The sequence below is a fragment of the Prunus avium genome, chromosome 1 (assembly GCF_965620075.1).
Source record: "Prunus avium chromosome 1, drPruAviu1.hap1.1, whole genome shotgun sequence".
Taxonomy (NCBI): Eukaryota; Viridiplantae; Streptophyta; class Magnoliopsida; order Rosales; family Rosaceae; genus Prunus; species Prunus avium.
In genome coordinates, this window is record NC_142284.1 from 43,399,449 (window position 1) to 43,426,643 (window position 27,195).

Below are 27,195 nucleotides of genomic sequence, written 5' to 3' on the forward strand. Positions count from 1 at the left end.
ATATGTTCTTGTTACACATGAAGAAGAGAGAGAGATGTGAATGGGGCTGGTTTTTGTTTTTGTTTTTTTCTTATTATTTTATTTTTGTTTGATTTTTTTATTATTTATTTTAATCGAAAATACATTTTTACCCGAAATTCACAAAACTTAACTACGAGGGTTAAATTGGCAATTTTAATTATTTCGAGTGTTAAATTGGCAGACTTTTTAGTTCGAGAGGTTAAGTTCGATTGGGGTCCTAGTTGGGGGGTGTACGACAATTTATGAAGTTTTTTCACTACAGGACTAGTGAATCATCGACCACATAACATAACAGATGAATTCGTCACACGTGAAGAAAATGATGAGAGAAAGAAACAAAGAAATAAATAAGAGAGAGTATAGGGTGTAGGGGTGGCGGGGTTGGCCCAACTTGCTCGTCCTCCTCCATGTTTTTCGAAATTTTCCTCTTTATTATGTTTTTTTGTTGTTGTCAATTGATCGGTGCATATTTACATATCATTTTGTACCCTTCTAGCTTATGATTTGGTTATGTTTTTGAGTTAAACTTGTGCTTTTAATCCTTTTTGTGTTTATCTTTCAGTTCATTGAGCTTTAGGTAATAATGAGGGCTTTGGATAGTAAATGATGCAATCCATGCATGTTAGGGCCTAATTTGGATGAATGGATGAAGAGCTTAAAGACAAACTCAATTTTGGCTACAGTCCCCTGCCAGCCCAGTTTCGTAGGTCATATTGCAAGCTTTGTTTCAGCAACCTACATAGCTCGGATGAGGCCACATTATTCATGAAAGTTGTTCCAATGGGTGTGTAATATAACATATCCAAACTTCAGCCCCATTGGATAAATATGGAGTCTGTTACCTAGCAAACACAGAGCCATGCTCAGGATGGATTTTATCAGCGCGCAAAATGAGTTAGCAATTTGTTTTGGCCTTAACTTCCTCCTCCGACCTTGGATTGGCCCAAATGATATATGGCTGGAAAGAAGACATTCTGAACTTCAAGTTTGAGTGCTTAAAGTCTTAATTTGCTTAAGGGAAGCCCAATTCGTAAGCCCTTGAAGTTGCTGGTCATGCTGACCTCAGGATGACCTATTATTTCTGGTTGGAAGCTTGGTCATGGTGACATGAAGATGAGCTAGGGCTGCTGGTGGGATTTATTAGTGAAGTGCATCAACCATTTCAGATTTTATAATGGAAGTGTTGTATGCATTAGCCATACTTAATTCAGATTTTCAGCTTCCTTAGGCCTATATATAGTGAGGTTTCCCAAGCTTGTAAACACACCCCAAGTGGGGGAGCTCTCAAACACTTCTCTAGAGCTCCCTTCCCTTCTCTCCCTCAAATTCTCTTAGTTTCTCTTTCTAGTTTTCAATTGTTATAATGAGATCTTTGTGCTGAAATTCTCCTTAAGTTTTTCCAAGTTCTACTTAATTTTCATTGTTATGTAAATTCTTTTCTTTAGTTTCAAGTTTGATTAGTTTCCAAGTTTCAATTATGGTTTTTGTTCTTATTCATTATGCTTATAAGTTAATATGCTAGTTTGAATGATTGATCACCATTTAGGCTTGCATGTTAGCTATCTTGGTTTGAATTAAGAGTAGACACCATGCTTTAATTCGAATTGAACTATGAATAGGAAGAGTATGTATGGACATTCGACAACAGGGATTAGATACATACTTGGTTGTTTAAAATGTTCTTCTATGCTTAATGGGTTCCTAATGCTTAATTTTAGGTTAGACAACAAATGATCAAATTAGGGAATTAGGAACACAAGGTTATGACCACACACCATGGCTTAATCATACATTAGCTAGAATCAATCCGTTAATCTAATTGAACTTGGGAACTTATCTGCTTGAGTTAGTTATTTCTTTCTTCTTTGTTTTATTTATGTTCTTTGTTTTTGTTTCTATTTTGTGTAGGAGAAATGAATGGGATCATTCAATCACCAATCCTCGTAGGATCGACCTTGCACTTACATACGCTATACTACCGAACGGCTCGTGCACTTGCGAGTATCACAAGTTGAGGATGCAGTTGAACCCATTTTGGTGCAGCTGTATCTACACAACATCAATTTTAAAAGAATTGTCTATTTTAGTATTGGAGTAGTATTGTCATGAGTTATTATTATTATTATTTTTTATATAATAAAAAACCCAAATTTACCCTATATTTTTAAAAATGTCAATTTTATTAATATAAAAAATTCAAAAAAGGCCAAAACTCACTTCTATAGACTTAAATGCCCTCAAAATTAAAACAAAAAAAAGTAGGTCGGACAAAAAAAATTGAAGAAACAAAGAAGAGAAATTGAATGGAATCCACCAAAAGAATTAAGGTCAATAGAGCCTTCACATCACTTTAGAAAATCGAACTTGTTCGTATTACTTTTACTTCTCATTTGGTTGAAGTGTGGAACCAAATTTACGTGTTTTATCTTTGTATGGTAAACAAAATGCATTGACCACTGCCATAACCAAGGATTGATTTGGTTCATAACCCTTCGCGACACCTTCCGATGTGAACCTTATCGAATACAAGCATATGACAAGTATATTAATGACAAATACTTCCCTCCTTATGGAAAGAACTCTTCCTTACTTTCTATTTGTGGTTCAATCACAAAATGACATGTATCTTCTCTTTTTGAATTGTCAAAAAATTTCTTGCTTTTTTTTTTTTTCACTTTTACTGAAACCCTAAGGGCTCGTTTGGTACATAGGATTGGTTTGGACTGGCTTGGACTAAATTTAGTACCATGTTTGTTTTATCTAATCCTAGTCTTAGATGGGATTGCTAATACCGGGCCCACCAAAAACACCTCCTTAGGAGGGGACTACTAATCCCATGTGGAAAGGGAGGATTAGTTAGTCTCAATGCTCACCAATGTATAAAATGCATATATTATATTGTAAAATTAATAACATATATTATTATTATTAAACTTACTTACACATATACTATAATGTACATATATACATGTATATACACATAAATATATAATATATGTATATATGTATATATATACATACACATATATGTGTATATACATACACATATATAATATATATAATATACATATACATATATACATGTATATATATACATATACATACATACATGGGTATAATATATATAATAATAGCATACATGTATATATGTGTATATATATTATACCCATGTATGTATTATAGTATACATATACATACATATATACACATATACATTATATATGTATTATATATATTGTAATATACATATATACATGTATACACATGTGTACATATATTATAAAATACATATATATATATATATATATGTATTATACCCATGTATATATTATAATATACATATATACACCTATATACACATATAATATATATGTATAATGTATGTATATATATGTATATTATACATATATATATATAATATACATATATACACCTATATACACATATATTATATATGTATAATGTATGTATATATATGTATATTATACATACATACATATATAATATACATACATACATATATAATATACATATATACATGGGTATAATACATACATATATATATATATATATATATATATATATATATATATATATATTTCCTGGGTTTGGAAGGGTTTGCTCAAACCTGTAGGCTGGCCTTTGTGTCTGTTCCTGGGTTCTCCTAAGACCTGCCAAGATCATTCTGTCATGGTCTAGATCGTAAGCTATATCAGAGGAGGTGCTCGACCTATGGGGTTCTAGGTTGGATCTAGAGGGTGCTAGATCAATCCTAGAGGTACTCGACCTATGTGGTTCTAGGTTAGATCCAAAGGGCGCTAGATCAATCCTAGTTTTTCTAGCGTTGGAGAATTGTATTTCTACCTCTCCATCAGCGAATTGGGAGATCCGAGTAGGTTCTTGATTTTCAAGGGGCTTCTTTGGGACTATTTCATCCAAAATCCACTTTTCTGGTAGGGTTATATCACTCCACTTTATCATTTTTGGGACTGCCACGTTTGATTTTTCAAGGTTGGTTTGGAACAAGGTAGTTTCACCTTTGCTGTCTAAATCTTTAGCTTTGGGACAGACAGTGTTCATAACCTTATATGAAACCCTATAAATGATCGCTAGATTTTGGGATCCTGGGTCCATATCATAACCCTGAGTTTGAATATTTAATGTTAAAGCTTTTAAGACATTTACGTCGGAAAGTGCAACAGAAAAGTTTGGGAAACAGTTAAAGTATATCGGACCTTCCCCTAAGGTTGACTCAACTATTCCTAACAAGGAATCCGTGAACTTTCTATGTCTTCCATCTCTTACACAAAGCAAGATTGAACTGGGCAATCCTGTTCTGGTAAGTGGTTTCACCGCTACCTGCACCAATCCTATGTGCAAATAGTTATAATTTCTCTCCAGATGCTGGTCGATTTGACTCTGGGTGAATAGCTGAAAACTATCTTTTTTATCAATGACAGATATCGTTTTTTCAACAGTTTTTATTGCGTAATCAGATCTGAACTTGAAAGATCCTTTATAGTATATATCAGTGATGGGTACTCTGGGTATATCCCAGTTGCACAACTCCTTTTCTACGTCCCGCATGATTATTTCTTGAGAGTTTTTAACTCGTAGGGTTCTATGGCTAGGACTGTTACTAGAGCTTGCTTCTCCAGAAGAACGGATAGACAACATTCTCCTAAGGCTTGCCATTTTAAAATTCTGGATTTTATGCTTTCCTTCTGTTCTCCTCCTAATTCAAGGTTGCTAGTCCCTGCCTAGGTCTCTCAACGCCTTAGCTTAACGGGCAACGGCTAATGAGCCTATCTGACAACTAGACAACTCGATGACTAGTGAGTAAAGGAAACTTGACAGAAAAACCAGAAGATTAAACCAACAACTTAGTTTGAACCTTAAACTTAACCACTCTTCTAGGGACTTTTGGCTCTGATACCAGGTACTGGCCCAGACTATATATATATATATATATATATTTTATAATATAATATATATATGTATTTTATAATATAATATAATATATATATATGTATTTTATAATATGTATATACATGTATGTGTACATATATATATATACATACATATGTTTATATTATTTATAATATACATATATACATGTATATACACATACATGTCACATATATTATAAAATACATATGTACACATACATAATATATGTATTTATACATATATACATATACATAGATAGTTTTGAAAAAATAAAAAAATCTAGTCATAGTCCAAGCATATACCAAAAGCAGGATAAGTGTTATCCAACTTAGACCAAGCCAAGCCAAGACAGTCCCTAAGCATAGTCCATGCCAGGATAGTCCTGTGTACCAAACAAGCCCTTAATGTTTTACCAAAACAAAACAAAGGGCCACAAAGACTTAAAATTTTAACTGAGTAAGGATTTATTATTATTTTTATTTTTTAATGGTTGAGAAAAATCGAAGTAGAAATGAAAAGCTAGGGGTTCAGTAAAAGTTAAAAAACTATTTTGACTACGGAATCACCACTTTGGCCAACACTTTACCCCTTATGGGCCGACCCGGTGTGAGTGGGGATTAGTCTGGGTTGTGATTAAGGCTTAAAGGTGTCACCCATAGTTGGGGCCCATCCAGGACCACCTCATGGTTCAGACAAAAAAAAAAACTGTTTTGACAATTTTTTTTAAAATGACACATGCCACTTTCTTGTTGAGTCACGATAGAAGGTAAGGACTGAGGAGGATTCCTCCTCCTTGTGGGTAAAGGAGGGAAGTCATCAGTCTGTAAATATTAAGGTGGAGAAAGCCAGCCCACCACCAACAGGCAAGTCCTTTGTCCATGTCAAAATATGTGTGTTCTCCTTCATCCAGATCAATGATTGTTGCTCTACTTCAATCCCTATGCTTCCAAGCAAAAATGCGGTGATAAAAATGACAAGGAAAAGATGTATGACTTTCACCCAAATCATAACTAGAAATTGTGCTGGTTAAAAACTTAATCATATTCACAACATAAGAAATCGACCGAAAATAAAAATAAAAATAAATTGCATGTACCTGGGAAATGAAAGATTGGATTTGGAAAGAAAGTTCTGACTTGACATTTCTAGTAAACTATAGACAATCCACATAATCCAGACTCCAAACTTAAAAAAGGCTAAATGTGAAAGAAAATAAAATTGCAATAAAATTCAAAAGAAAGCCATGAGAAGAGGGTTTTTTATATTCTTTTTTTTTTCTTTTTTTATTTAACAGGGGGTTGGACGGCTGATATTCCATAGATTATTCCTCAAATTCATGCATGTGGTCTAAGAGGTAGTTGGCAGCCAACTCTTCGTTCTTGTTGCAGGCAAAGAAAACCTCCAATACAATTGCTCGATCAAATCCCATTGCTTCAAGCTGGCAAGCATAAACATATCATCAATAAGAACGCAAATTGTCCGCTCAAAGAACAACAGGAATAAATCATAGATATTTAGAACTCTTACAACCACTGAAACCACAAGTCCCTTACGAAAAAAGTGGATACAAAATAACCACAATAAGCAAACTAAAACTTCTAAGGTCCAATACACACAACTCCTTGGGAGGTAATAAGTTGTTAGCAAGAATTAAAACACATGTAATGCAAATGTGCAAAGCATAACACTGATACCATAACCATAAAGCTAAATCAGTTCATGAAAATCACTGTTTTAAATCAGTAATGATTGGACCAAAACTGAAGACTTTCAAACCCTCGAGACAAATGATTGGACATTCATCAAGTTTTTCTAGATCTCTCCCTTCTTTCTCATTTTTCAGATACTTCCAAGGGTATTGGTTAAATGGAAATCACAAATAAACTTTTCACTCGATGAATTTTTAATAAACTTTGTTCAATGAGGTGATTAGGCAGTGTTTCCTGTTTTCATCTCAAAAGTATTCTTCAAATCAAGTTCAAATTTGTTATTACACATGATTTTAGCTACATTTCAGGTGCATTGCATGTATTAAATATAGTGTTTATATAAAAAAGGGAGAACTTACACGTTCTATAGCTTCACGCTCCTCAGGAGTGACACTTATTGACTGCGGCACCGCTGCATCGCCCAATATGTTCCTAAAACAAAGTGACAAATGAGCAAGATAAACATACATAATCATGTAACATACACATAACCAACAACAAACCCCAAAGACTAAAAGAGTACATAAAAGGTAAGATAGTAAACTCCTTACCCTTCTCCACCTTCCACAGGTTCATTAATCAGGCGAAGGAAGTCAGCCTGATGCTGTTGAATTAGCCTCATAAGATTAGGATTTTGTTTCCCTAACTCTTGAAGCATAGGCTGTAACAAAAATAGAAGAATTATCGCCAAAAGAACAGGTTGACTAAACAACATTTGGGTTGGGAAGAAGTACCTGCAATATTTGTGGATTAGCCTGCACCATAGCTCGCAAGGCTTGGAACTGAGACAAACAACACCAAATCGAGAGTTAAAAAAACCACAATGTTTAAGTGTGGGTTCATTCATACATGAATGCACACACACATGCACATGCAAACATATAGACAGAGAGAGGGAGATAAATGACCTGTTGGCTGTCACGAAGAAAATCAAGATTGCCTGCACCAGCACCACCAGCACCCACGTTCGGAAGGCCCTGTTTCCATAAAAGGCATGTGTATCACTGAAAAATTATTCCACCATAATTAATTCCAGATTCTGCATGATGAGTACCTGTGGAAAAAGGTTTAAAGGATTGGCATTAGGTCCGCTTGGTGGAGTGGCTGCTGGTTGTGCTGATTGTGGACGTTGTGCCGGAAGGTTTGCAACTTCCCCACTCACAGGAATACGGGCTGCAGGTGGAACTTCAGGTTGCTCAGGGATACCCTTCAAGAAATACCAAATTGGCATCAAAAGGAAGAGACAATAATAATCAAAGAGCAGGAATAACCACTGCTTTTTGGTTCTGAAAATCACCACTCTTATCAACTCTTTTTTCTACAATACTACTCAACATTGTTACCATTGTTGAAAATTTGACAGAGAATCATGATGTATAAGATATATAACTAAGAGAGCAAAGCAACTCCTGAATTTTTCATAATAATATCTCCACTTACAGAATAAAGATAGTCAATAGCTCTCGCTGGGTTGTTGAAAGCAGCACGAAGAGCACGTACAACAGTATCCCTGTCCCAAGTACCTCCACCCATATCCAGAATTTGCTGAATTGTTCCCTCCAAGTTAGTTCCTGCTACCAGATCAGATGCTGCTTGGCCGTATGGATCAGATTCTACCCTGCTTCAACAATTACAAAGAATTGTATTAGGAAACAAAAGAATATATAAAGCCAATGAAGAACTTAATGAGGAAGCGATGGGAGGCATTGGCTACAGATTTCAAACTGAAAGCATCATCGGAAGGAACAAAATTACTCACTCTGTGGTAGCTGAAGAGACAGGAGCAGGTGTGGTAACAGAAGCAGGCCTGAGAAATCAAGAAAAATTACAAACACAATATGTATAATGAAAGATGAATATCATACTTTTGGTACAACTAAAGCTTATACAAAACAAGACTCACGGTGCTGAGGTTGGTATTGGAGCCTGAGGTGCTGTTAATGTCGCAGTTGGAGCAGCAGAAGGTGCACTTGGCTGTGGTGCCTGCACATAAAAACAACACTCGGTAACTACACTCACAGCCCAACATAAAACAAAAGGAAAGCTTTAGTTCGTCCAGACATGCATGCAAATAGATCTGGGTTATTGAGCTTGTTTACTTCACTAAGTCTGTGTAAGGTTTTTCTCTTTTTATAATCTCAGGCTCATAATTTTTCTTCTAAAGTCAAACAAGCAAATCAAAGTATATACACGGACCAACTCTACATTTAACAGTATCTCAGCTCTAATGAAACTAAAATATAACAGAAGTAATCCAATTTGTATTGAATGAAAAACTAATTATAAAGATAAATTGTGAAGAATAGAAATTAACATAAGACTATAGATGAATCCCAAGAATTTGAACCAAAGCAAGTGGTAACATCCACGCACCTTCCACAGAGAAAACAAATCACTGAAAAAACAATGAAAAAAATATGTCTTACCTTAGTTGTAGTAGCAGTTGATGCACCTGAACCTTCACCAGACGAGCTCTTACTCTAGCATTTTTAGGTATATAAAGTAAGTCAAAACAACTTGTCATTATTCTAAACCAACAAAGAATTGAAGATTGAGCAACATTATCTGGTGGAAGAAGGAATTTCAACACCACAAATAGTTGGCATAAATCAGATGCAAACCAAATAGGGCAATCAAAACAACATCACCAACTTCAAGTAAAACAAATTGTACATTAGGGAATGACAGGAGGTGGGCTTAAACCAGACGTGAATAAACAGGGAAATCACAATACAAGAATAAGACATTAGCACCAAATAGAAATTTCAAAAGTAGTGAATGCCATATAATAAATTCCGTTTCCATGATGGTTGTTTAGCAAGACATTAGCTATAATAAAAGCATAATTACTGTCACCACTGTATTATTTATTACTTCCAAGCTCGCCTATTGTGACTACTTTATCAAGAATTCAATTCAACATGGTTTATAAGCTCACTGGTGCCAGTATGAATTCTCATTTGTAACCAATATATTCTTGGTTTGATCCCTCTTTCCTAAAGCTAAAACTATGTTCCAACATAATCCAAAACAAGTACATGATATATACAACATTTTTCCTACAAATCTAGGTCAAGTGTTATTTTTAAAAGGTAGATTTAGACCATTATTATTAAATGGAAAATGGCACTCTAAAGCATCAAATACAAAAATAAAAATACCTTTGTCAACATTATCACAACAAAGCTGTTTTCAGCAACTTTGTTTTCATCCAATGTTGTGCTATCTTTAAGTACTTTTCCTTGATGAATGAGCATCTGTTGTGAAGCAGGATATACATCTGCACCTTGACTAGTTTCTATCTGTTTCTTCACATCAGCAACCTGGAAGGAGTAGTGGTTAGTCATCAATAATGTAATTTAGACAAAGTAGTCAGTAATTATAGCAAAGTAAATTTATAAGCACACCGAACTACAATTCCTGCATCTAGAAAGCTGAATGTACTCTATAATTAAGCAAAGTCTGCCATACCGTAGCACTTGAAAATTGCGATAAACAGAGAAAAGAAAGAAAAAAAATAAGGAACAAGTAATTTAACAAGGAAAGCGTAAATTCCAAGACTCCAATTCCACCATAAACCAAAAATACAACGTGTTAGAAGCAAAAACCTAAGTCCAATTGACGTGCACAAGCCAAAAACAGAAAAACCTGTTAAAGCTTGCACATTAAGTCTTTACCAAATTACGAAACAAACAGAAATTCGATACCAAAACCCTAGAAAACAGTCCAATTACGATCATAATGCGCGATTGAAAATTTTATAAAAAAAAATAACACGAAATTTAAAAATTTTAAAAATTTGAATTCAGAACGATTGAGGCTAACCGTGTCCTCAGGCTTCACTTCGACGTCGAAGTGAGTGCCCTTGAGAGTCTTGACAAAAATCTTCATCTTCTACTAGTCGGAGAATCGCCGTCCCTACACTCTCGAAGGCTGTGATCTGCTGAGAGGGTTGAAAAGAAAGAAACCGAATGCGCAAGTAAAGTGAAGCAAGAAAAGAGGAAAATAGCCCCAAATTTGCAGGCTTATATACGAGGGATGACGGCTCACAATTATACGCGCTACAGGGAGAAGGCGAGAAACACACACTGAAAAATGCGTCGTGTTTAAGTAAGATGAGCGGTTCAGATGGCAGCATGTAGTTTGTATTGGTTAAGGGAGCGCGTGGTTTGTGTTGGTGACGGGTGAATATGAAGAGCTAGATTTTTGTGTATCACACTAATAACACTGTTTTGGATGCGATCATACTAACTCTTCAGAACTCGCTTCGGAGTTTGGGCGAGGTAGTACATCTTTTTTTGTTACACAGAAAATAAAAAATACAATTCACATTTTGCCGCGTGTGATATTAATTCCATGTTACAGTACATAATTAGTTAAGGATAATGATTTCCACACTCCAATTTTATCCATTTATACTCTTTTTTTAGTTATAAAATTGAGTGTAAGTGGATAAAATTGGAGTGGGGAAATCACCACTCGTAGTTAAAGATAACAAAATAGTGTTGTTTCCTTACATGTAAGTTCTTATCTTGATAAGGACTTTTGAGATAAGAACTCTTTGTGATTGAGTCCTACACCATAGATGTGGACCCTTCAAGGACCCCAACTATTATTTTGACGTTTTGGTACCTTTTTTTTGTTTTTTTGATGAGACGTTTTGGTACCTTATTCCAAACAAGGTAAAGGCCACATATATAATTAGGGTGGGTGCAGTCTAGTTTGGTCCAATTTTCCCATCGAAATGTAATTGTAATTGGAAATTACATACGATTCGTTTCAAATTTACTTTTATTTTTAAAATATATATAAGAACCGAACCAAACAAGACATATGCAGTCTCGGTTCGATTTCCAGTGTTGAATGAAATAAATATGAGGATGTGAAGAAGAAAGAAATAGGAAGAGGAGAAATAGATAAAGTAAGAGTGAAAGAGGTAGAAGAGATAAGGAGGATGAGAAATATGGAAAATAGAGTAAGATGGTAAGCGCAACAATAACGGGTATGGTTCGCCAAAAAGAAAAAGAAGTGGGGGCTAGAGTTGTTATTTAGTTGGGTATAAATTGGAACAAAGACATTTAGATATTAATTGGGCTAATATATATAGATATTACATGGTGTTACTAATGTGCTTGATTTGAATACTAATTAGTCTTACTGGTAATTTTTGATATAAATGAATAAGTAAACTTAACATAACCGGTCTGATTCGATTTAGATTAATTTTTTTCAAGACAAGAACCTAGATAGGAACTGATCCAAAACGGTTAGTTTTGATTTTTGAGTCTAGGTTGACTTTTTTTGTCAATTCGGTTCCCCCCCCCCCCCCCCCCCCCCTTTTTTTATACTAGGTTTACAGGTTTAAATGCCCACCTCTAATATTAAACAAATTTAACAAGCTTATTTATAGCATTAATAGATATCTAGAACAATTTTAGTCATCTCAATTTGTTCTCTTTAATAAAATTTAGGCTTATTTACTCTAGTGCCCCTTGAAACTTTAGTCAAATCTCAGTTGGCCTCTAAAAGTTAAATTGACCCACTTTGCCCCCTTAACTGATGTTTTGTGTCTCGCTTTGCCCTCTACCGTCAAGTAGGGATGGCAATTTCCGACTCGACCCGTTACACAACTCGAAATCCGCACGGGAAAAACACGACCCGAACACGGCACGATTATAAATGGGTAATTTTACCCGTTTATAAACGGGTGGGTTTCGGGTCAACCCATCAACCCAATTAAATACATGTTTAACCCGTTTATTAAACGGGTCGTGTCAACCCGTTTAATACCTGCCAACCCGCGAAAAAAATTAAAGAAATTGAAGCTTCAGCACACCCAATGGGTTTCGAACCCCAGCCAATTCCACCTCTCCTTGCACCTTATCCATCTTGGTGCTGATAACTTTGTGATTATATGTTACAACATTTGATATTTATAATGTCTTTACAAACTGATGAGCACTTAATTATTACATTTTAATCCCTAAATTATATTTGTTAGTAATTATTCCTTATAATTTGAGTTAATTATGTATCTAGGATTTAGGGTTTAATGTTTTAATCCCTAAACCCTAAACCCTAGTCCCTAAACTCTAATCCCTAAACCTAAAACCTAAACCATAAACTCCAAACTCTAAACCCTAAACCCTAAACCCTAAACTCTAAACTCTAAACCCTAAATCCTAAACCCTCAAGGACATGTAACACATCCTTTTGTGAACATTGCAAACGAAATTAATCAAGGACATGTTACTAGTGAGGATATTTAATAATTTCATTACTCTATTAGCTTAGCAAAAACCCCAATAAGTATGTGATGCATTGATATGTGAAGAATACACAAATAAAATCCAAATAAGTTCATGGTCATCCTTGCCGAATTGTTGGAGAAGGCTATTTATAATAGTTAAACACTAGGTTCTCTCTTTGATTTCTCCCACTAAAAAAACAATTGATGGCATTGTTCAAAATGCAATAATTATTTTCTTTGTTCCTTCTTCCTTTTCTTCATTTTTTTAATTTTTTAATTTCTCTTTCTCAATCTTTATATATAGAGAGAGGCAAAATGAAATAACTATTTTATATATTAAAAAATATAATTACTTGATTAAATTATCAACATTTAGAATTTTTTATTTTTTTAAATTTTCTATTACTTAGCGCCGTTAGCGGGTTAATAGGTTAACCCGAAATCCGCACGGGAAATAAATGGGTCGACACGAAACCCGCACGATTATTAAATGGGTCATAGCGGGTTGACCCGAAATTGACACGGGAAATAAATGGGTCGACACAAACCCGACACGAACACGACCCATTGCCAGCCCTACCGTCAAGTATGTCAAAAACTCTGTTACAAATGATGAAGTGGCACTAATGGAACCCACAATTTTGCTAAACTAAGTGCCATGTGTGCAAAGGGAAACCCACCTACACATGGAAACTTAATAAAACATTCTTTATGTTTAAAAATAAATTAATAAATTAAATAAAACATATAAAATAATCTATATATATAAAGCAAAAGGCAGAGAATAGTGAAACATTCAAAATACCAAAAAATGTCATTGATTAATGCAAACATTAAGAATTGAAATTATTAATTAAATGAGGATAATATGGTAAATTCACATGTTTTCATATTTAAAAAAATTTAAAATTAAAAGAAAAATCAGATAATAGATCCTTTTTTATGGAACACAACTACTCATTATCTTTTTTAATTCTAAAATAAATTTAAATTTATAAAAAAAAAAGCCTCTCGCAGGCGCGGAAGCGCGTGCAGAGAGGCTAGTATTAAATTAAAAGAAATTAAAACTAAAATCCTCCAAACCCGCACCGCCAACCCCCCAAAACCCATGAGGCTAAGTCACACCCAGTCCCACCGTTATCCCAAGGCACCTCTCCAACCAAATCCAACCCCAATCTCCCCCACACTAGCCGCCCCCAAGCCTTCAGACCCCCTTTGGTGGTTCCAGGGCCAGTCTGTAGTTTCCGTGTTGTGCTCAATCTACAGTTTTCAATTTGGGGGTTTGTTTTTGTTTTGCTAGTTAGAGTTTGAGTTTGAGTTTATGGGTTGTGCTCAATTTGAGTTTTTGAGTAATTCTTCAGTTTATGTTAGGGAGATTTTTAACTTTTTGTTGAAATTTTGACCTAAATTAGTGATTGATTGTTGAGAATATTTCTTATGTGGGTTTTGGAAAATTGCCGCTGTGGAAGAGAAATAATGGTGTGAGGATGGGAAGATGGGATGTTGGGTTGGTTGCTCTCTAGTGGGGAGAGGAGGTAGGGGTATTGGATTACTGCTTGTAAGTTACAAGAACTTCAAGCTTGGTGACCTTACTATCGAAGACCCATCCCCAATTCCATAAAATGGGTTTCCATTATTGCCTTTGGATTTTTGATTCTCAAAACGAAGGACCTAGTTCAATCATGCAAGGATTTTTCACTGGTCAAAAAGGGGAGAGAGAGAGAGAGAGAGAGAGAGAGGTGGTCATGGTGCACAATGGGATTTTGGGTTGGAGAAGGGTGGTGATGATTTGGGTTAGGAGATGGGGCCATGGTTTTGGCTTGGGGAGGGGCTGGATTTTGGGTCTGCAAGAGAGGAAAAGAGAGTAGGCAGGAGGAGGGGGTGTGGTTGCGGTGTTTGAGACTGATTGGGAAGGGATAATGAAGTTGGATGAGGGGTATTCAGGATGTTTTTTGTGTTTTGGTTTTTGATAGGATATTTTTTGGTTTTAAAGTATTATTATTATTTTAATAGTTAAATCTTTTTTTCTTTTTTTTTTTGCACACGTGGCACCTAGTTTATCAAAATTGTGGGTTCCATTGGTGCTACATCATCATCCTCAATGCTTGACACGTGTTCATAGACATAACCGTAATTAATTTTTGCTTTGTATTTATGGAATCATGATTATACCTATGAACACGTGTCAAGCATTGAAGATTGTGGTAAGAGTACACCTATAGTTAAAGTGGTGAGCAAAAATGCTCCCAATTTTTGACATACTTGACAGTATGGGCCAAAGTGAGATGCAAAACATTGATCAAGGAGTTAAAGTGGGTCACTTTAACTTTCATGGAGTAAACTGAGATTTGACCAAAATTTCAGGGACACTACAATAAATAAGCCTAAAATTTATATGTAATTCGTCTCCAACTAAAAATAAAGTTATCTTCACTAAAGCATCGGTGAGATCAAGGACCACATACTATGTCAAATGAATTTATGATACGTGCGGAAAAAGAAGAGAGAGATTGGAGTATGGGATGTACGGATGGGATGGGCCCAACTCCGTGTTTTTCATATTTTTCCTATTTATTCAGTTCTTTTATCGACTAAAAATAAATTTATATTTTTCCTATTTATTTAGTCCTTTACGATTGGGAGTATTATTGTCATATAGCTCATGAGAAAATATATTACAATTTTTATGTCCAAAGATATTTGTACGGTATCCCTCTGTGCACAGAGCTTTTGGGCCTATAGACAGCTCTAAGGCTTACATTTGGGCAAACATTTTCATTGGAGGAAAGGAATCGACTTGTGGGCCAATTGGGCCGAACAAGCTATCATTGGGCCTTATATACAAGCCCATTGGGCTATTGGGGCATACAGGCTTTTTATTCTTAAGCAGGATTTTATAAACGGCATACAGGCTTTTTATTCTTAGGCAGGATTTTCTAAAGGCCCTCTACAATGAGCGCCTCTTAGGTAAGGTCGTAAGAGATATGGCCTCACTTAAGAGCCATATATAAGACCCTTTTTCTATGGATCTCGATCTCGTATTATGTAACAGACAACCCATAAGCCACAACTACTTCGATTTTATTAGCATGATTGACTTAGACATTCGTTTTTTCATAATAGTTTTATTACTATTAGACAATAAATTGCAATATCAAAACTTTTTGAAAGATATGGTAGTTTTTATATGCGGGATGATGGAATTTTTCATCTCTACAATAAAATTGAAGCCAAAAAATCATGCCCTCATACTGCAAACATCTGAATTATTTAGGTTGCACAAAATATTTTGCACCGGATTCCACATATTTTCCCAATACTTCTGATACATAATTAAACTGAACCAAATAAATTTGGATTACTTCTTTAGTAAGAATAGATTGCCTCGAGGGGTTCATTATGAATAATATTATGACCGCTATTAAAAAAGCGAACCATTCATTCATCAAAAAAAAAGCGAACCATTCTTTTCTTCTTCATTTTTTTTCTTTTTGGCGCGAATCAGTTTCCTTGCGACCATATATACGCACCTTTCATATGAGCCTAGTCCTACAGTCCTCCTAATATGTCTTTTCCCGATTCAGTATGCTAATCAATTTACCTAATATGTCTTTTTAAAAAAATTAAAGAAACAAATTTACAAATCGGTGCAGTATCATATATTCCGTCCGACATAAACTTTCCCGTTTCGTTTCGTACTACTGCGCCGGTAGTGTTTCGAAACGCCACGAAAAATCAGTGTAATCAGACGAATCGAAGTAGACGTCGGAATTCTCAAACAGTCCATCGAACGCCACGTACTCGGTACTACTGTCATGAACATGGCCTCCTAACTCGAACGAGTCGTAACTCGGAGGGTGATCGTCGAATCGCCAAAACTCGTCGATTCCGGACGAGTCAGACGAAACTCGGACCAACTCGGTCTCTCTGCCTTCTTCCAGCACTTCGCTAAAGTTCTCCGACGGAGGGAGACCCAGCTCATCATCCGAGGCTCCTAGAAGATAACCAAGGTCCGGATTGGACTCGCCGGAATCTGACGTCAGATCGACCACCGGTACCGGAGCCGACGGCGTGGCCGGCGAAGGACGAGGCGACGTCGGACAAGAAGTGGCGGATGCAATCTCTTCCTCGAAGCTTTTCATGACCGAGTCGAGGTCCTGAGTGGCCGCGTCGGGTTCCGAGTCGTCGAGGAAACCCAGTAGGTCTTCTCTGAGTCGCTTAACCTCGGCCGAGTCATGCTCCGAGTCGTCGGAGTTGTCTCGGATCCGCTTCTTACTATTTGAGGTGTGGTCCTCCATAACATATACCAATCGCAAATTCGAGGAGAGTTTAGAAGATTTGTACGTGAGGATGTGGTTGTGGTGGCAAAGTGAGGAGAGAAGCATTATATAGGGGGACAATGTAGAGAGAGAAAGTAGAGAGAGAAAGAGAGAGTGTGTGTAATGATGTGACGCGGGCGCGTGGGATCGAATACTTAGTCCATCACGGACTCCTTGCCCAATCTTTTTCAAATTTTTTCCTTTTTATTTATTTGCTTCTTTTTGGGTGGTTTCTTTTTCCAGATTTGTTTTCTATTAATTGGAATGAATTCCGGGCTCAAGTCCGGTCAGGTGTGGGACCAACTCGTCCTAGTCAATCACGGCGTTATTTGTTTGTTTATCTTTTTCTTGGGTTTTTTTCTTTTATTTTTGGCTCGGGTCGGCTTGATTCGGCTGACTAAAGTGTAAAGCATTTTATGGTTTGCGTTGTTTGGTGATGGGTGGGAGGGAGAATGAGAATGAAATTATTGTGGGAGTGCGAGGGTATTATGGTAAATTAGGTTGGCTTTTTAAGAATGAGAATAAATGGATCGGATTGGGTTGAGTTGGGTTGGGTTGGGTTTGATTAAGGTGGATTTGGATTTTGGATTTGACGGGGCGGTGAGCTTGACTTTATCGAAAAGAGACTGGTGTGGGTGTGAAGAGAAAAGTTGTAGGTGATTGATTACGTATTTTTCTGGAAGGAATAGCTTAATGGGTGGTTGATGACGTTGATGGGCACTGAAAGCAAATGAATTTGCCTAAATGGTGTGGTAGTAGTTTCCAGGAATCTCTCCTATTTCTAATGGATATTTAATTTCTCTCTATCCTAACTACTAAAAGCATGTTTTATCAAACAATTTCTTTGCTCTTTCTTTCTAAGGCAATGGGCATCCAGCACAAATGTTATTCGACTAAATGATTATTAAATTTTTTGACCAGTTACACAAAACTTCTGAATTCTTGGGATAATTTTAAATTGATACTCAAATTTTGAAGATCATACAAACTCATCTTTAAACTCACATAAAGCTTATAAATGAGACCCCTTGTTACTCATACTGCCCACCTCCACCCTTATGTACCTTCATTTCCAATGCGACTATAACACCCAAGCGATTGTTTAAAATACTCTAAAAATTAATAAAATTTACAAAGTGATGGATTTAAACTTGGGTGCAATCGGTCTTTGCCAATTGACCTAGTTCACATATACAAATGATCATTAAAATTAAATTGTTTATAAATGTTTTGGCTTTTGTGGATTGTGGATTGAAATGTTGCTTGGTGCGGATTTGTTGGAGTGCAACTCTTGCAATATTTCTAATAAATAAAAAAGGTGATTATAAGATTTGAGAGCACCATCCATAATTACAAGCATATTAATATATGGCCGCCCATAATATAAATATACCATGGATGTAAGTAATGTGCTACACTAGAAAAAAGAATATACCATAAAATCCAACAAAAGTCAATATACCTTGTTAAAAAAGATTTAAGAATTCAATAATTGATTGAGTCATGGAGCACACCGGAAAATATGTACTCCGTAAAATACTATTTCCTCTAGAATGCAAGACCACCTTTTAAGATTACAAGTTTTCATCTTCAACAAAATGTTTAGTCAACAAAATGTCCAATAAATAAATATACCAAATAACACCACTAAATTAAGCTAATAAAATAAGTTTAGCTAGCATAATTTGATTGTCAACGAAGCATCCTGATGGTTGTTTCTAGGAAAATTCAAAAAATATCCGCTGGGTGGACGACAAACAACCTCATCCGTCCATAATTCCCCTCCTTACAATCCAACCCCCTCCCTCCCTTTACTCTTTCTTTCACACACACTCTGTCGGGCCAACGTTTCCCTCATCCCATGCTTCTCACGCGGGACCCACCTTATGCTGTGGGGACAAAGTAAAGCCGGTGGCTCAAACGGTGAGCCGACTCCAGCTGGCTGTGCGTGGGAAAGCATATGCAGTCTATTCAGTGACACGTCCAAGTCTAAACGTACGTAGTAGGCCAGCTAGCCGCTGTTTTTAAAGCCGCTCCTCGATTGATGCATTAGTTTTTTTTTTTGTTTTTTTATTTATGTCAAGTTGTCGTTTGGGCTTTGCCTCCACGTTTACACGTGCCCACTTTTCCACAAGTGCTTGGTATTTACTTCCTGTTTGGCGCCAGATTTCGGTCTTCTTTATTTTTTTCTGGTCTTGTCAATTATGTAAATGGGAGATCTAGAAAAGCTGATGCGTCGTCGGGCAGAAGAGAAGGGGGTCCACGTGTAGCACTGGTGGGTTTTAAAAGCAATCACATGATTCAGGCAGGGGCAAGGGGTCTAACCTGAATCAGAGTGCGTTATTTATGTCGTGGTTTTCACCCTTCACGAGGAGGAGGAGTTTGGATTTAGATGAGGACTTATCGGACACAGCCGTTCCTTAGTGCGCAACAACTTAATTTCCTTCAACATTCGCCGCCCATTATTACATTACATTTAGAAAAGAGTTATTTACACTAGCACATTCTGAATTTTTTTTATAAATCTCATGAGATATTATAAATTATATGAACACTCCATAAAATTTTAAATTATTTTCATAAAATTCATTTTTATTAATTATTTATCAAGAAATTAATGATTTTTTTATATATATAAAAAATATCCAAATGACATAATTTTGTGATTTGCATAAGTTTTTTTTTTTTAATGAAATCATCAACATTTGGACAAACAATCAACGAAAATGAGTTTGTGAAAACAATATAAAACTGCATGGGGTATTTCTATAATTTTGGAAACTTCAGTGGTTCTATGAAAACATTAAAACCTCATGGGGTGTTAGTGTAAATAACTATTTGAAAAAATTAGACAATTGAGAGAGCCTCCCTTTTTTTTTTTTGGGTAAGGAGTTTATGTTAAAATTGGTTAAGCATTTCTCATCAATTGGGTTATGCTCTTTTTGTGATTTAGCCCTATTTGAGAGTGCTTCTGAAATGGCTAAAAGCGCTTTCAGACAATCAAAAATGCTTATGATAGCGTTTGGTAGAAAAGTTTAAAAGTGCTTCTGTATTATAAAAGCGCTTTCTGAAGAAGCACGTGTTATGTGTTTTTCTAGGAAGCATTTGGTTTTCTTATGAAAATTTCAATATATTTATAATAAAAGCGCTTTTACTAGAAGCGTGTATGAGCATATGTGATTCCTAAAGAAGCAGTCTCAAACGACCCCTTAATATATAAGTAAAAGCATTTTAAAGATACAAATTATTACACTCGTGGCCTATCCCTCTGTCATAGTGTGAATTTGTAACTTGGTGAATATTTGTGTTGATTTCTATAAGATGTGTAATGAACTTAACTACTATACGCTTAGATTAATTAATTATTGCTATTGTGGTGTTTGTTTTCATTTTGTTAAAAGAGATTTCTTTTATATATATATTTATGATGAATTCGATTTGTCGTGTTTCATTGGTGTGAATAATAAACATATCTGAAGATTCTGATCCGATTGATCTTAATTTTTCCAGCTTCTTCTCTTTGACGCATTAATAAAATTCAAATTGTACAAGTCAAATATACATTAAATATTATACTATTCAATTCAAGATTTTGAAATCAAACCTTTTGTTGGATTGCAGAGCAACACAAGCTTGACAGAAACTTGCACACATTATTTGAATAAGGAATTAATCATATTAATAAAAAATAAAAGGCCTGCGACCCATCGTTTACTTGAGAGGAGGCTGCTGTCTAATCTTGTTTAGTATCTTTTTAATCTTGTCATTGATAAAACCATTCACACATCGTGACATAGTGCCACAACAAAACGTTTTTGTATTAAAAATAACACCAAGATGAGAAAGAAAATGAAAGGCCGGTTTTGTGTAGTGGTGTATTTTGTTTCCAAAAACGACATCGGATTCGGCTGACCGACAATTTCTGTATAAATTAAAATATTTAATTTTTATTATAATTATATGCGTCAGGGCACTTAATTTAGGTTATTATGTTTGTCGACGACTGAATGGAATAATTTATATAGATAATTCACTCAAGTAATAATTTCGTGTAGACCAGTTCTATGCAGACGTCTTGTTACCAAAAAACGAAGAAACACGTTTTCCACACCTTAATATGTTTAATCAGGGTGACAATTTTGATGGGTTTCCTGTTTCCAACATGGATGGTGGCTTCAGGATTGAGAAATTGACAATATCCAATAGGAGGGAAGACTTTGCCCAATGGACTGGTCACATTTTCTGCATTGCCTTTCAAGAAAATTGGAATTTCCATCTAACCCCAAAACGCCAGTGTCCCACAAAAGGAGACGTGGTGGCCCATGGCTGCATTGATAATGTCGTCCTCCCCTCTACAGGTTTTCTGAATCACGAAAATTCCTTGAAAGCAATTCATATCTACATTTATAATGCCCTTTTTCTTTCTTTTTCTTCTTTTTTTAGGAGTGGGCAAGGTACAAATTCCCACTTATCTTTCCTACTTTATTTCTTTTACTAATATGTTAGGTGACTTGACTCTAATCTTTTTTTTTTCTTTCTAAGAAGTTTCATCTAATATTCCTAGCTAGTCTAATAGGAAAACGATTGCCCAAGGTCCCTAATCTGAAATAATGTTACAACTACTTTCGTGCACAGTGCTTCACATTGAATTTGATTACTTTGACAAATGTGAGTTGGTCATGAAAGTGGGTCTACCTCAATTCACCCAAGTTCGAGTCTCTCTCCTCATAGTTTAGAGTAATTTAGACTCTCTTTTGTATAAATAAATTGGATGACTTTGTTTTTCTTCTCGTCTTGATCATGGGCAAATTATTTTTCCATTTGGACTTTCTCGTCTTCATTAACAATATGGTCAATAAATGTGATACAAATAACATCACTCTTTTACATTTATGCGTGTATATCAAGTTATAAATGTAAAAAAGAGAGGCCCCTTTCTTCGTTCTTCCCACCACCTACTCTTGCTTCATGAAAACGTGTAGAAAATATTGGTTGAGGTCTGCATCAAGCTCACTCTTGGAAAATAAATGGGAAACCTAAAAAAGCAGATCGCCCAACCCAATCAATGAATAATATAATGTAGACACGAACCACTAGCTAGAAAAGAAAAGGATCAAACTTAGGTCATGTAAGATAAACATGCCTTGAGCATAAAGTCCCCACCACCACATGGAGCATCACATGCAATGCAGGGACAAAAGTTAGACGCGCGTACTGCTTAAAGCATCGTCCTTGTTAGGTAGCAAAATTCACTAAATTAGCTGTACTGGCTGCAGTTTTGTAGCTGTGTACGTCTCTCATCTCATTAATAAATTAATTTCCTTCCTTATCGTGTTTTGGCCATACCAGATCCGTACAAGGAAAGGATTGCTAAAGGAGTCGTCGTCGTCATCCTTCAAGTGGGTGCATGCTTAGCTTACATGTATAATGTATTATCTAATTCTTCAACGTATATAGCATAGCAAAGCGTTTTCCACACAAAGCTTCTCTCTGTGATGTTCCATTTCCATTTGTTTTGTATAAAACGTGCAGACAGAGATCGAAAGGTACAATTATACTATTTTATATACAACTGTCTCAATAACTGGCAAATTACATATATATATTAATGGATTGTTTTGTATGATTTTTAGATATGAGACAACAAACCAAACATCGGAGAGAACAATGGATACATGATCTGACTTTTACGCTATCTAGCTGTGCATCTGTCGACATTCTAATTGGTAAAGTTTGTTTTTGTGGAAGTGTCAAAACAAGCATTTGTTGTAGTGGACTGGTGGGCTAATCTTTCTTTTTCCCTATAAATTACATATTTGGTAATAAACCCTTTTTCTTTTCTTTTTTGGGTTAAAAAAAAGTTTAGGAGGAGATTGACTACTCTCACTACTAGCGCAAGGGTAAACCCACAATCTCGAGCCCGAAATGAATTATGCGTGGCACCAACTACCAGCTGCCACTGGTATGGATTTATGTAAGAGATTACATATCGCGCACCAATGAAGACTCGAACACTAGTGAAGGACCTTACCAATTGATACTAAACCTCTTTGGACTTTAGACTTTAGTACTAGTGATACAAAACCTCTTTAAACTTTAGTGGTGATTCCACACCATAACTTGGGGAGTGACTACGGCAAAGCATAATCCTTTCCTTCATTTGTTTCTTAAGATATACTTCTTAATTATTTTGTCTGCTGGGTAGAGTTCAATTTACTTAATTATCAAATAAAAGTTTAATAAAAGTTTAATTAGTAACCATGTTATTGGACAGGGGAGATTAAGAGTACTACAGAATTTAGAGTTCTAGAAACTGTGAAGTATATTGTTTAACTAACCTAAAAGTATAATGGAACTTAGATACAAAATTTAACGTCTGTCATTACAGAGCAATTAATAGGATTGCTAGTGTTAAAGTGATAATGGGGGTGGCGATTGTCATCGGGGGAAGGCGGCATCGATGGTTGTGGGATGGTTGTGGAGTGGAGGCAATGATTGTAGAGCCGCCGGGGCCTAAGTTGTTATACCCTAATTAACCAACCCTTTCAATTCAACATGCCGATAGCTTTTGGGCCATGCACAACGCAAAGGAAACAAAAATGGGGGTTATCTATTGGGTAGAGTTAGCCCAATACATTGGATGTTAGCCCAGATAATGTACTTAGGGGCCCTTTCATTCATCTGCTTTCTCAGAGCTACCCTTCTTATAATAATTATCACATCCATGTCACATACCCACGAAAGTTTTATTTTTGTTTTGTTTTCATACGAAAGTGTTGCTTCATCTTATTTGAAGATTACAACATACAGTCTTACCTAAATTCCACCAGAAAAAAATAAAATAAAACAAAAAGAAATTTATTGAGGCATGCCATCACCATCATCTTAAAATCTTGACACCTGTCCACAGTAACGGATCTACAGAGACGCAAGGAGGAACAACTTCACCTCCCCTCGCTGGAAAAAGCCTTGGAGTCCCCGAAGTAAGCCCCTTTGCCATGCCTTTGAGGTGCCCACCACCTGTTCGAATAAATGCCTCAGCAAGCAACCCAACGACATGTTCCCTTCTTTGTTGTGATGATGTGCTGAGAGTGTTTTCCTTTTTAAAGTCCTGACCAAATGACGTTGTTTTGGCAACAAAAAAAAAAAAAAAAAAAAAAAAGAAGAGAAAAGAGAGAGATGAAACCTGAACGGAAGAGCGTGGTCTTGGAGTCCAAGTTGGAATCCATTTAACCAAGGGGATGCCTTGCGTTGAAGTCTTGATTCTTGACGAAGCTTTGTGTGCTCTTGAATCTTGCTGCAAATCCATCCATATTCTCCAAGTTTGAATGAATAATTTTTTTTTCCAATTTTTTATTTTCTTATGGTTTTTTTTCCTTATGTTTTTTATATTTCATAATATGTTTTTTTTTTTGTTTTCTCCGTTGTCTACGGTCCCATGTGGCGCCTCCTCAGCTGCAACCTCACTTGGTGGGGCCTGCAAATGGGTTCTCAACATCCTAGGGGACCGGCTTGAAACAGAGACTCAATCCTAACCCAAAGGCATTAGAGTGGTCGAGCATTTGCGATACGCCTTGTTTTGCTTGCTGGTTTTGATGTACTTTGGGGACAAGATTGGATGAAAACCAAATCAAAGAAATAAAGTGTGTTAGGGTCCCTCGCTCTTGAGTTTTGGGGGACCATTTCGGTCGAAAACCCTAAGAATCACCAACCACCCAAGCATAAGTCAGGGTGCCCCGGTAAATAAGGCAAAATTATTAAGTCTTTGCCTAACAACTCAAATTTATTTTCTTTCCCAAGCGACAAATTGAGGGGTCCAGTCAACCCCAGTCTGCCATAAACAAAAGAAAATTACTATAAAATAATAATAAAGCTTCACAATTCACATGGATAAAATAAAGAGATTTTTTATTTAAACCCCGCATTTCTCTTTGTTCACCCCAATACTTAAATCATTAAACTGTAAATTTTATTATTGTGTAAAAAGACAAAAAAGGTCATCCAACTTAATAATTAACCCTAGTACATCTATACACACACCCCACACCCAACACACCCGACAACTCTTCAGATCAAGTTTTAGAAAAATACAAACTCCTCTACATCTTATTTCCATATTACTCTTTAAATGTGCGTGAGAGTTGATGGAAAGGCTTGTTGATTATCAACTCAACAATACCCAAGTGTTGGAATTCCAGTTACAGTTCTTGGAGAGAGGTAAAGTTGTTCTTTTTCTCTAGAAAGTATTAAATTTCGGGTTTAGAGTTCTATTTGTTTGTGTTTTTTTTGCTGGGAACAAAGAAAATTGTGGCGTTTAAATAGAAAATCTCTTTTATTTTTTATTTTTTCAGTTTGGGGTGTATTTAAGGGTAGTTTGGGAAGATAGTGGGGTTTTCTTAGAAATTGTGAAAATTTAAATTAAAAGATGGGGTGAACTTAGAACATGGGGTGAACTAAGAGAAGTGTGAGGTTTAAATAGAAAATCTCTAAAATAAAATACCCAAAAATAAAATAAAAACAAAAAAACAACATACACGTTAATTCAGATGCAAAAACTCCGATTCCAATCGGTTATTTTCGTAAATTTGGGATGAACACGCATCACAGATCACATTAAATCCCACATTTTCTCCATTTCCGATCTCAATTTTCCTTGTAATAACATAATAACCACTAAATTTCAAATATAAAGAAAAAACTCAACCGATGCTTTCAGTTTCAGGATGTGAGTTGAGATCCAAACTGAAATCCCCCTCCGCTTTTTTCTCTCCATCCTTATGATCTTTAATAAGATTAATGTTATCTTCCTCAAAATCCTGCACTTCGAAAGAGGGCCTCCATTTCATTGATGACGTCAATCTGTCGTTGGTTTTGCCCAAGTGCTTGGCTGCCACGTGTATCCTCCTCAGTATGGCAAAGAACTCCTCCACCTCCTCCTCCGTTACCGTCTCCCGATGATCTCCCTCCACTTTCGCTTTCTTCGCCTCTACTCCGCTCCTGTCATCCTGCTTTCGCTTTTCACCATCCATGGTCTGATAATCTGGCAATACGACGCCGTACCAGCGCTGCCGACAACGCGAGACAAGGTTGCTTTGCGTAAGTTTATTGTTTGTGGATGGCTCTGTGTATTTTGCATACAAACGGTTGAGAGTGTTTATATTGGACAGCGTGATTTGACTTTAGATTATTCTTTGTGTTTTTGTTTTTGTTTTATAAAATAAGAATCAAAGATGGCATGGCTAGGCTGACTGATGCCATATCATTGAGAGGTGTTTGCGTCATCGGAGTGACGTCCGAAGGGTGGAAATGGAAGTTGGAATTCCACTTTGTGGAATCTCTCTTTATGTCTCTGGGACCACGTATCTTTGTTTTTAATGAAGAAAGTTTAGGGGGAGTTTGGCTGCTCTCATCACCAGCGTTAGGGTAAATCCATAATCTCAAATCGGAAGGACTTATGGGTGGCACCTAACTGCCAGCTACAACTGATATGGATTTAGTTGGAAATTACAGATCGCGCACCAACGATGACTGCTAGCAACGGAACTCAAACACTGGTGGGGGTACAACACAGTGCACGAACTTTACCAACTGAACCAACCCTCGTTGGCACCACATACTTTTGTTTTAGGCTTTTATGTACCCATAACTAATGACTTTTATTTTTCTTATATTTCTTTTTTAAAGATACTGAATTATATTATGTTTGTCTTAGTTTTATCTATTATTTACACATTATTAACATCTTTATTTACAAAAGAAGTTAAGTCGATTGGTCAAAACAATAAACTCATCACCTTATATCCAAATTCAAAGTGGGAATATTTGTTGAGGAAAACTTTTTGAGTTCTTTTATTAGTCAAGTGTTATGATATAGATGAGTTGTAACATGACCGAAGAATCTCTAGTAGTTATAAATGTTTAAGCCTGAACCCGAAATTTTAGTTTT

At 36.0% G+C, this 27,195-nt stretch overlaps 2 protein-coding genes and 3 long non-coding RNA genes across 6 annotated transcripts; 2 read left to right on the plus strand and 3 right to left on the minus strand.

Annotated features, from left to right (window-relative positions):
• Window positions 1-6,087: 6,087 nt before the first annotated feature.
• LOC110757170 (ubiquitin receptor RAD23c) lies at window positions 6,088-10,687 on the minus strand. Its single transcript, XM_088247100.1, has 12 exons — window positions 10,506-10,687; window positions 9,842-10,003; window positions 9,107-9,160; window positions 8,584-8,663; window positions 8,440-8,487; window positions 8,121-8,298; window positions 7,735-7,887; window positions 7,589-7,657; window positions 7,415-7,462; window positions 7,232-7,341; window positions 7,040-7,112; window positions 6,088-6,409 (listed from the first exon to the last, which is right to left on the minus strand). The coding sequence occupies exons 1-12, from the start codon at window positions 10,569-10,571 to the stop codon at window positions 6,293-6,295; spliced, it is 1,158 nt and encodes a 385-aa protein (XP_088103226.1). The 5' UTR covers window positions 10,572-10,687; the 3' UTR covers window positions 6,088-6,292.
• A 5,467-nt stretch (window positions 10,688-16,154) lies between these two features.
• Window positions 16,155-17,300, minus strand: LOC110757169 (uncharacterized). The gene has a single exon (XM_021958729.2). It carries the CDS (start codon window positions 17,226-17,228, stop codon window positions 16,629-16,631), a length of 600 nt encoding a protein of 199 aa, XP_021814421.1. The 5' UTR covers window positions 17,229-17,300; the 3' UTR covers window positions 16,155-16,628.
• Window positions 17,301-22,383: 5,083 nt separating this feature from the next.
• LOC148297870 (uncharacterized) lies at window positions 22,384-24,421 on the plus strand. 2 transcript variants are annotated; one of them, XR_015836781.1, is made up of 4 exons: window positions 22,384-22,488; window positions 22,599-22,795; window positions 22,883-22,975; window positions 24,160-24,421. It is a non-coding gene; the product is annotated as an uncharacterized LOC148297870 (long non-coding RNA). The 2 variants fall into 2 exon arrangements; XR_015836780.1 differs by lacking the exon at window positions 22,384-22,488 and having other exon boundaries at window positions 22,497-22,795.
• On the minus strand, window positions 23,977-24,817 carry LOC110757184 (uncharacterized). Its single transcript, XR_002526761.2, has 2 exons — window positions 24,436-24,817; window positions 23,977-24,360 (listed from the first exon to the last, which is right to left on the minus strand). It is a non-coding gene; the product is annotated as an uncharacterized LOC110757184 (long non-coding RNA).
• Window positions 24,818-25,928: 1,111 nt separating this feature from the next.
• LOC148297871 (uncharacterized) lies at window positions 25,929-26,966 on the plus strand. Its single transcript, XR_015836731.1, has 2 exons — window positions 25,929-26,345; window positions 26,472-26,966. It is a non-coding gene; the product is annotated as an uncharacterized LOC148297871 (long non-coding RNA).
• Window positions 26,967-27,195: the final 229 nt, after the last annotated feature.